The sequence below is a fragment of the Bactrocera oleae genome, chromosome 3 (assembly GCF_042242935.1).
Source record: "Bactrocera oleae isolate idBacOlea1 chromosome 3, idBacOlea1, whole genome shotgun sequence".
In the NCBI taxonomy this organism is placed as follows: Eukaryota; Metazoa; Arthropoda; class Insecta; order Diptera; family Tephritidae; genus Bactrocera; species Bactrocera oleae.
Genome location: NC_091537.1, coordinates 55,697,192 through 55,708,995, shown reverse-complemented (window position 1 = coordinate 55,708,995; position 11,804 = coordinate 55,697,192). Strand labels below are relative to the sequence as shown.

Below are 11,804 nucleotides of genomic sequence, written 5' to 3'. Positions count from 1 at the left end.
TAAATTTGACGAATGTATCTTTCAATAGAAGATAGAAGAAAACCACGAGACTCAATGTTTATCAAGAGCTATGGACATAAACACGATTTTGGCTGCAATGTCGCAGATATCAACGCAAATTTCGACTCACAAATCACAAATAATTCCAGTTGTCCTCGAAGTTGGGGGCGGTTGAAAATTCGTCTCTTCGAGCTACAATTAAATCGAATGACTCTACGAAGTTAAAACCCCCATCATTTTACGGCACAATTCCGTTCAAGATCTTTATATTTCTTTGCATTCAAAGGATCTACTAAATACTGAAAGCAGATCTTCCACATCGAGTTGCTAAATCGCCACCCGAAATCCAAGGAGTCTAGACTACACGCGATGCTGGGTTAACATATTCAAAATTGACGTGGAACTAGATACAGACCATCAAAATAAGTTGAACAACTCCTTCTGAAATACTTTACCATATTTTATAAAGAGGATTCCACCTGCCACCTGGGAATCAGCCACAAGAGATCGAGAAGCAAGCCAATGACCTAAAAGGCATGGCGGTGTTTCCTCGCCACAGCGATGTAGACATTGGGGTCGGAGGAGTTCACCGCGCTTCAAGAGAACATCATAAATGAAATTTACGGGGGGTGTGGATACCCTGTTTGTTTCCATGGTGTCTATTTCAGATCAGATCTGCTGCAAGTTGATTCCGAGAACGAAAAGACTGCCAGCTGTCAAGTGGAGATCGCTCCAAAACTAGAATTATGGAAAGGTCCAGTCCTCTGCGAGAAGTGGGGTGAGGAAGTTCCGCCCATGGACAACAGAAGTAAATCATACGAGTTCGTTGTTGGTCTCTTTTTGACCTAAAAAGACTTAGCGGGTGATTGATAACAGCATTAAGTTTGCCGGATGGCGACTCAATATCGGTGATGAGTTTTACAAGTGGTAATTAGATAGAGAAAGCATATGCAAAGGAAAATATGCTGGTGGATGAAGTACCCACTCACTTCGGCGCTGGCACAGTCAAGCAGGCGCTACAGTTGCAGGGGAGCGAAAATTAGAAGACAATCACCTCCGGAAGACATGTAACCTCAGACACATATATTTAGATGTCTTTAGGGATACGATAAAGTTAAACAAAAGGACATTGGGACAGCATGATAGCAAGACTTAGTCAAGTGGGCACTGGCCTCCTTTCAGAAACATTGGTCGCCTGAGGCGGACGGCATTTTTTCAGCACTTCTGCAGCAGGGAGGGAAAGTCCTGCTACTCCATGTTGTTAGGCTGATGAGAGATAGCTTTGCGATGGAGTATATATCTGGAAACCGTTCAGAATGGTAAAGGTATTCTTCATACCTAAAGGAGGTAGGACTATTCACATACAGGTAGGTCCTCCCGTACTGCTTTGTACAAGCTAGTCGCGAAAGTCCAAAGTATGCTGGACAATGCATTTTCTTAGACATCAAGAGACGAAAGGATGTCCTCAAAACGGGGTACTGTACCCCTATATAATGGAACTTAGTCGTAGATTTGCTCCTTGAGTTGCTTATAGAGAATGGAATATGTTTTCAAAGGTACGCGGACGACATAAGGGATAGTGCAGCAAGTAGAACTAAACAGTAACCTGTCGACAACGATCATTGTCCCTTTACCCAAAAGAAAGTCTCTGCCGGGCTTAAGGACCCTCACTAGCAATCGCAACTTTGTTCTGGGTATTGAAACAGGTTAAACTCCTACTTATCCAGAATAGACCCTGACATACAAAATCTATGTCCTGCATGCAATGAGCCTCCGCACGACACGAATGCCAAATGAAACTAAATCACCGACGAAATAGCTCGTTTACTGGGCCTACCGTCAAATTATTTCGATAACAGTTAACTTATTGCTTTCACTTAAGCAGGGTCTGGATAATCGGTACAACAACAACATCAACCCTAACCCTTGGCGGCAGAGAGATAGATACTTGGGCCTCATACTCTATCCTCGGTGGAATGAGCATGGTGAACTAACTATAGTTAAACCCTTAAAACCACTCATGGTATGCAAACGCTGACCCGGTAAGCCCTGGAGCTGTACGCCAAGTATAGTGTGGATGTATATTACACAGGTCAAAACATTTTTTTTGTTTTGCGCATGGCTTTTACTTAATATATTCTGGTTATATACGCAAATATAAATTTTAACACCTACTCCTATAAAGTCCTTTTGTGTTAACTCGGATGTAAATTTTAATTTAAATTGCAGAGGAATAACGTGTTTCATAATTTCGTTTCTTGTTACAACCAGTACAAAATGTCTTCGAGAAGTTGGAAATGAGACGGTAACTCGTTTTGCTATATTTGCGGCGAATTTACTAAAATGAAAGAGAAAAAGTTTGCTATTGCATATCAAGCTTACTTTAATCTACCTGTTAAAAATCAGAACAAAAAATTGGCCCCACATGTGTCTTGAAACTCTTGCAGATATATTCTGGATGCTGTGTTTCTTTCCCCGTTTTTTAAACAGGTTATAATATGTTACGTTGCATTGTAAGCTGGTACCGAAGTAAGAAAAGAGCAGAGAAATTTGCAGTGCCGAGAATTCGGAGCGAACCAGGTGACCATCTTTCAAATATTTGAATAATTTTTTTCCAAAGCTTTCAGAGCCGAAAATAAAAGCTGAAATCTTTATAGGCCCTCAAATAAAAAAAAAATATGGAATGTGATATTCGCCCGGAGTTACTTAGCAATAAGGAGAAAAAAGTCTGGAACAGGTTTAAGTAGTGCTTAGTTTCTTTGGAAACCATAGGGCTGACGATTATGACGAGCTAAGCACTGACATGATTGGGAATTTCTCCATCATCGGACGTAGAATGTCTCTAAAGATGCACATGTTACATTCTCATTTAGATAAATTTAAAGATAATACGGCAGCTTATTCAAACAAGCTCAAGGAGAACAATTCTTTCAAAATATAATGAAATTTGAGAGGCGTTACCAAGGTCAGTATACTGATAGCATGATTGGGGACTATATTTGGGGGTTCCACGGCACATGACAGCAAAAGTAAAACTGTTAATTTTTTAACATTTGGAGTTTATTTCACGATATTTTTTGGATCACGAGCAAAATGCCAACGAAGGAGGTCGCAAAAAGTAAATTTTTTCAAAATTTAATTTTTTCAAAATTTAATTTTTTTGTTGAATTTTTCTTAAATTAATTTTTACAAAAAGGTTAAAAAATAAACACATGTACATGTTCTTTCGCGCCACACTCCCATAAGCTAAAGAGGTACTGCGATTGTAGTACCACTGCCAAACCCGCTTTATAACGCAAAGGTGCCACGGTTCATGAAGATTCGGACCTCGAAAGCGTTAACACGATCGAAGAGGAAGCTTTGCCACGATCTCCGGGGGCTGCCAAGGGTACTGGCATTAATACTAGGCCCAGAACAAAACCCAGCAAGGAAGGGTTGAAGGCGAAAGCTTCATAAAAAGCGGTGGTCAAAGTCCATGATAGACTAAGCTGCAAGTTCAACCGGACGAAGGAAGAAGAGGAGAGGTTGGCTTGGGCTAAGGAAAAAAAGAAAGAAGATCGAGCATACTACGCATCGAAACCGCAATTTTCGTCCAAGGATGCGAAGTTTGCGAATTGGATCGATTAGGGAATCGCGGCTAAGAGGCAGCGTAGCATTGAAGATTATTCAAATAAACCTACTGATTTTAATTCTCATTCCAGCACATTTGACTTATCTGACTCACTTTTCAAAATTAAAAATACTTTATTGTTTTCTCTTAATAAATGAATATGTAACAATTTATTATATTGTAACTTTAAATCTTAGCTGTTGAAATTTTTGTTTCTGTAGCTGAGCAGTTTTAGATCTCAACACTTAAAAAACTCTCTTGCCTTTTCTGACTCGACTAATTCCGCACGTATGCGGATTGCGCCCCTCGCGTCGGTTGGGCGGGAGGAGGGTAATCGTTGGGTTATTATTATAATTATATCTTCTCAATTTAGAGAGGATCGGCTACGACGCGATTTTAGTTCAAGAAACATAGATAGCTTCGGGAAACATGGTATCGGGACTAAAGTCGCCGTCATACCATACATACATCCCGAGTGCAACAAATAAGGTAAGAACTGTTACCTGACCTAAATTTCTTATCAGATGACCCGACGGTGGTGGCTGTAAAGGAATGAGACACTTACCAACGATAGTGTCATTACTAAGTTTTATACTGATAAGCAATCTAGCTATATCTAAAAGGAGTGGAGAACCAACATATGCAGACCTACCTCGAAGAACTTTCTAGAAGTAACAATACATACTAGCACAAGAATCAAGGTTGAAGATTGGGAGATGCTTCGGACCCACTCGTTTTCTGACCATAGGTATGTACGATTTCAGGGAAAATTCTCAGCCCTCAATAAAATTTCAACTTTCAGAAATCTTAAGAACACTTACTAGGATTTGTACAAAAGATAGTAACAGGGAACTTAACTAGACTCAAGGCATGTGACTCAATCTCTCAACTAGAGAAAGGGACCGTCACGAATGTTTAAAAAACCTTACGAATATTTTCAATAAAGCGTATTAGATATAATGCCCTCCATCAAATTCGAAGCGTGGTTCGAAGCCACCTTGGTGTAACAAGGAGCTCGGATGACGTAGGCGGAGTGTTCATGAACTCTTCAAACTAGGCAAGATAGCCGACGAGGATCCCTACTGGAGGGAATATAAAGATGTACTAAAATAACATAAAAAGGAGATTCACAAAGCCAAAAGGGAGTCGTGGAAGAGCTTCTGCGGTTAGTTAGAAAAGACAACAGAAGTAACTAAACATAGGAGACTACTATCCAAGTACCCGATTATCCTTAAGCCAATTCACAAAATGTGAAGAGTGGACTGGTTGTAGTTCAAAAACTATGGACCCCCTGATGTTGGACCGACCAGGGTTGAACGGTAATTACTGCTAAGTGATCCGAATTCTACAGAATTCTACTGCTACAACAAAAAAAAACAACTAAGTTACTCGAAAAATTTGTGCAAAGTGGGTTAAATACATATTTATATAAAAGTATACATAAATTATTCAAAATATTCACTTTCCCCTCATGAATTTGTAATCATCGCGTCAAAATAAGATTTAAATCCTTCCTTCCGGCATCCTTCATTTGGAGACCTAAATTATACATTTACCTTGAATTGCTTCAAATTAGTGGTAAAACGTTTTTGAGTTAAAAAATTGCTTTATTTATCCTTTTGTTATATCTGTTGTTTCCTGTAACTGCAGTGAATAGTACATGTGAATAGATTCTAGGAAAAAAACGAGCTCTTACGAGTTTATTGCCACCGCATTAAAATCGGCGTTTATAATAGACCGTGAAAAATTACGCCATGTACACGAACTCGATATTAGCAAGCTTTAATTTAGATCAACTATAAAAGTTACCAACATTTAGAAAAATGTAGACCAAAACTTTTCTGTTTTTGGCATTCAAAATCTTTATTGGTTATCTTCAAAAACTAAAGAAATTGAAGCTGCTAGCAGTTTATTAAGTTATTTCACAAGTGAAGAAATATTACACTACTAAAATTAGACTTTATGGAGAACATAAAATTATTATTACATTTTTTAACTTCGAAAAGTTGTAGATACAATATTAAAATGCACTCTTAAATAATTAAAAGTTATTACATTTGGATATTCATTAATTCTAATTAACACTCAAAATAACCAGCCACTCCAAGCAATTATGCCGGTAACTGCAACTTTTTTCCTTTTAGTACTTTAGTTATATACAAATAAAAAAAATCGCAGTATAAAATAGTTTGTACTATTCCTGCAAATATCGCAATCAAATCGTAATGAGTTTCCGCAATGTATCTATGAATCCAGTTTAATAAATAAAGAGCCCGATATGAACCAAGAGCAAACAGATAGTGACTAGTAATTGATTCAGCTTCCCCGGTTTTGCTAACCATAAACAGCTGTGGAAGGATAGCTACAGATTCCAAATATATTGAAAACGTCCACAGAATTTCCATTAAAGTAAATTCATGATTAATGATCAATGAGAGTAAGCCACACGGAACAAGTAGAAACTCAATGCGAAAAGTATCATGATTATGGTCGTAAGTTCCTCTGAATTTTCCATACATCAAATATAATGTTGTCCCAGACGCCGAAAGGAATAAAACCTTCATCACAGAATTGTAAAGGCTAACATAAGTAGTAAACAAATCCAAGTAACGCGTTAAATAAACCAATGCAAACAGAATTTGAGATTTTCCAGATATTCCTGCGCAGGAGCGAGTTTTCCAAATTTTTAGCAATAATATGATTATAGCCACTACGTGTGACAAATCACCGGCTAAGCGAAAAATATTCATTTCTCTTAAATGTAATAAGGTGAAAATTAATATGTAACGCAATCCTTATTCCATCAAAATATTTTCAAGTTTATGTTGTCGAAACTAAAAATTTCAACACTAATTCCAACAATTTCAAGACAACATTGAAAGATTAATACAAATGACGTGGCTGACAGTTATTGTATACTACTACATGACTGAAAGAAAATCTTACAAATTACAATTCAGTATAATTATGCGTTTAGACCTTATAAAGATTGTAGTAGGGCTCTGTGCCAAACGGCAACTCTTCCTTGTATTGACTTGGGGTGAAAAAATTACTACGTTATAAACAAATTTTACAAATTGCTTTGCCAAATCAAAAGATAAGTCCTGAAATTTTAATTTAAAACAAAAACATATACATTTAGATTTATTTGTAAAATTAATTAATTAATGATTTATGGAAAATATTTTGTTATTACAATATTACTGAAAGAATCAAAATGCATTTATTTGAAAATTGTCTACTAATTGAAATTTTTAGGCAATATGTTAGCCTACAACTACGTTATTTGTATTCGATATGCATATATACGGCACTATTCTGAGAAAACCTGACAACTTATTGGAGGTGAACTCGCTTGATCGTCATAAGAAAAAAGTTTCAAAAAGTCACTACATACGGTGAAAAGCAGTTTGTTGTCAAACAGCTCGCCAACAGGTAGCGAAGAAAGGTAAGTAATATCCCAAATATAATAATTTTGATGTCAATATAATCATTTCATTTATTTTTAGGCTTACAAAATGTGATTTTATTTCACTGTTTTCATCGCTTCTACACTGTGACGAACACGGATGTTAGAACAAAATCGAACCGACAATAATTTGCCAGAAGCAACTAGACACAGAGAACGTATATCATAGAGAAGGTTCATGGTGTGCCGATTGTCAAAATGTTCCTCTTGACGGAGGGTTACTCGCCAACTTAAGAGGATCTCACCTCAAACAAATTATAAGCGGATTTCACCAGAATTTTACCCCTGCGGAACGCAAAATAGCAGAATTGAGCATTTGGAGTGTTAAATGAGAAAAATAATGCTAAATTCAATGTTAAGAAATGTACGCTTACAGATTCGTATATTTACAATGCGGAAACGAATTTACATATAATTTAAAGAAATTCTGCATATACAGGGCGGCTCACGAATCATGCTACAAAAATTAACCGTATTAAGTTTCTTTTTTTTATCAATTTTTGTTGTATTGTATAGAAAATTTTAATCTTATTCCTCCATGCTTAGCCACGCATATGCCACACCTAATTGGTTGAAGTCGGGATTGCATCAAATATGTATTTAAAGGACTGCTTCAGTTCAGTCAAATTTCTGGGTTTGATTTTGTACTCCTCTTGCTTGACATAACCCCATAAGAAAAGACCAAGCGGTCGCAAATATTCTTATGCATATATTTGTAAGTATATGTATAATTATGTGTACATGTAAACAAATATGAAAGTACCCATTATAATTGTTAATTTGTCTATATGCAACGTATGTATGTAAATATGTACACTCACTGTTTCATGGGAAATCAGAACCAAACACACTTTTACAAACATACATCGCATATGGCAAGTGCAAAGTCAATAAGTCATGTGCATATATACGGGCAGATGGCAAATACAGTCAATCCCGGTTAAGTGCCAAAACCAAAGATGCAGATTTTTTGTGCTCTGTAGTACATAAGCGATTGTGGTACTTAAGCGAGTGGTACCAAACAAAATAATTTCTATGTATTTAAAACAAAATTAACGTTTTCCTTAAAAAATTAAGAAAAAAAACGTGAGATGCAGCAAGACACAGGCAGATAAGAGGGATTGGAGGAGTGATATTTAACCGGGGTTTACTGTATACATAAATCAGAGGAATATTGAATATTTTTTTAAAAAAGTTTCTTGAATTGTAAATCGACAAATATACTATGTTGTCACTTTTATTCTAAAATATTTTAATACTCATATTTGAGGGGTTGTCACTTTTCCCTTCTAGAGGGAATATCAGAAATTTGTTCAATTTATGATTTTTAGCTTTTGCCATCGTCGTGAAAAGACGCTTGTAGGTAAAAGCATGCTCGGGGGGATGTGAGGGTATCTGTTTTTATGAATGAAGCGAGGTTGCTTGTTAAAAGTACGCCTGCGTTCATGAATGAAAATGTTGTTGTTGTGCAATTTACTATAAATTTGGGATTCGCCTATTTGGCTGACATATTGACTTGTGACGATTGTTGTTTTTGTAAAACAATGTTTGAAGTTTTTGCGGGGGACATATTTATATGTGTACGCATATACATATGTATGTATGTTGGTTTGTGTATGCATTTTTTGTTCGGCAATTTTATGTCTACATACATATATGCGTGTACATATAAATCAATGCGCGCACATATATTGTAATAAATTTAATCTCTATTAGGAAAGTATATTATGTAAAAACTAAATAAATCATTAAATTCCCAAATTGACTATATATAATATTTTTAAAATTACTTAAATTTAATTAATTAATTAGAGTCTTATCAGTTTTGCATGCATTCATAAAAATTCGCAAAATGATATTCATATCAATAAATATGTTTGCATATAAGCGTATAAGAATATAAGCCAAAAGGCTAACATGCAGCTGTAATATCAAAGCAAGTCTCTGAGCATAATTTTCATACAATGCTCAGCTCTGTTCACTCTCCACTGTTAAAATTTCTCCTTCCGAGCCAAAAGTGGTGAAGTCCACTATTAATGGATAAAGTTAAAGTTCTGCTATATAAGGTCTGCCGGATTGTGCAGTTCTAGTTAGAGTATTGTCGTGTTAAGAGCAATTGAGACATAAGCAAGAAGTTGTAAGCTCGAATAACGTGCAATAAGTGTTAAGTTCTTAGAATTAGAAATATAGATAAGTGTATAGCCATTAAATTGGCTTTTATTTAACAATCCAGTGATGGAACTCAAGAGTGAGTTTTTGAGTTGAGACGATTTATCGAGAAATTCGTTACAATACTATTTTAGAAACTGTCTTATCAACTTGAATGTATGTGTGTCATGCTATTACGGTTGCTTTTGCAAGTTCACACACGAACACTTTTGTCGCTGAAACCGGTTTATTAAGGCGAGGGGACGACGAGGAAAGATGAAGGGACCGTGCTCGGGTGGCACGCTTTGTCTTCTTGTTCGTAACAGCATACTGCCACCCATTTCTGCATTTAGTTTCATAGGTTCAAGAGCGCTTGATTTCAAATGAACATATGCGATTCGTTCAGAAACTTGAATTTAGTTATCTATTTATAAAATGCGTTTACATGGGCACTCTTTTGACCCTCGTTATCGTCTAGTTTTCGCTCAGTGCATTCACACGAGCAAAAAGAGTCCAGCAACTCAAATCGAGTTTTTGATTCCTTCCTTTTCATAAAATTTTCGCAAATGTTTGTGCGGTTCGGCTACGCGACACCTTTGAGATTGTTGTATATTTCATTTGTATGTTGAGATGATGGTCTCACATTTTGTTTCCAATTACCATGAATGTGGTAGAACAATATACATAATACCTTCCCGCTTGATAATTTCAAAAAATACTTAATTCGGGAATTCCTCAATCCACCAGAATGTATTGAATACCCGCTACTAATAGTTTAAAATTTATAACAGGGATTTAAGTATTAAAATCCATAATATTTTTACTCCATATTTTTTTCTATTTAATATAACACATCCTTGAATTAATTACAATTCTTGCTTTAAATAAAATGATATTCGAATTGAATTCTTTGCGGTTAAAAAAATTAATAAATATGAAGGCATCTAATATTTAATGTAAATATAAAAAAGTAAAGTTACCATTTTTATTAGAATTATATATAATAATATATATACTCGTACATCATTACATTTAACACCGTTGTATGTTTTAAAAATTTTGAGTATCTTAATTTTCTCCTTATTTACAATTTTTCAAAATAATTCTATTAATCAATGAAAACATATTTGATTACTACATACTAAAAATAGATAACAGAATTCAAATTTCTGAACGAATGATATATATTTATTTAATACCGAGCGCAGCCATTCAAAGAATTTGAAAGTGAAAAGGAATGATGATCCCTTCGTCTTTCATCGTCGTCCCCTCGCCCACAAAAAGCCAGTTTGGGTTACAAAAGAGTCTGTTAATGAACTGGTACTAATATGCAAATATGAATAGATTAATGGAAATATTTAAATATTTAATAACATAGTTACATTTAGCAGTATTAAACGTATTATTATATATAAATGATTTTTAATAAAAATAGAGTACTTTTACTTTTTTATATTTACCTTAATATATTAAGATGCGTTCATATTTACTTCTTTTAAACGCAAAGGAATGAATTCAAATATCGTTTTATTTAAAACAAGAGATATAATTAATTCATCAAGGTGTTGTAATAAATAGAAAGTATTACGGGTATATACTTCACGATAGATTAAGTAGATTAAATAGATTCTCGTCATAAATTTCATATGGAAAATATTAATAGCTGGTATGTAATACATTCTGATTACATCATTATTGAAATTGATACCATTCAAGGAGTTTTGTAAAGATCGAAACAAAAAGTAATGCGATGGTGCAAGGTCAGGACTATTGGTGGATGTGGCAAGACATCCCAACCAAGCTCCAATAATTTTTTCCGAGTGACCAAAGATGTGTGTGTCCTTGCATTGTCATGATGGAATACAACACCTCTATGATTTATCATTTCGGGCCGCTTTTCTTCAACTGCATTGTTTAATTTCGTTAGTTGTTCAATGTAGACAATAGAATTGATCGTTCGGTTGGGTGGTAAGAGTTCAAAGTAGACAATTCCTTTATAATCCCACCAAACTGATAACAAAACCTTCTTTTGATGAATACCAGCTTTTGATGTTGTTTGAACTGGGTCACCTGGCCTGCTCCACGATCTTTTCCGCTCGATATTGTTGTAAACAACCCATTTTTCATCGCCAGTTATCAGTTTCAAAAATTGATAATTTTCTTTAGGTTTCTTTATCAAATCGCAGCTGTTAATGCGTTGCGTTAAATGCGTTTTTTTCAGTTCGTGAGGAACCCATGTATCGAGTTTTTGAACATAACCAAGTTGTTTTAAGTGATTTTCAATGCATGTATGTGATACCTGAAGCTTCTCTGCAATCTCACGTGTTGTACTGAGACAATCGTCGCCATCAACATCAATTGGACGACCAGAGCGTTTTTCATCTTTGAGTGAAAAATCACCAGAACGAAATTTGGCAAACCAATTTTGACACTGCCGTTCTTTAATGGCTTCGTCGCCATAAACAGAACATAACTTTTTGTGAGCTTGTGATGCGTTTTTCCCTTTGCGAGAATAAAACAGCAAAATATGACGAAAATTTTACTTTTGATCTTTCATTTTTCAATGAATGGATAGCA

The 11,804-nt window shown here is 35.4% G+C and overlaps 1 protein-coding gene across 1 annotated transcript; it reads right to left on the bottom strand.

Annotated features, from left to right (window-relative positions):
- Positions 1 to 5,447: 5,447 nt before the first annotated feature.
- Positions 5,448 to 6,531, bottom strand: KdelR (ER lumen protein-retaining receptor). Its single transcript, XM_014243959.3, has one exon. It carries the CDS (start codon positions 6,358 to 6,360, stop codon positions 5,722 to 5,724), a length of 639 nt encoding a protein of 212 aa, XP_014099434.1. The 5' UTR covers positions 6,361 to 6,531; the 3' UTR covers positions 5,448 to 5,721.
- Positions 6,532 to 11,804: the final 5,273 nt, after the last annotated feature.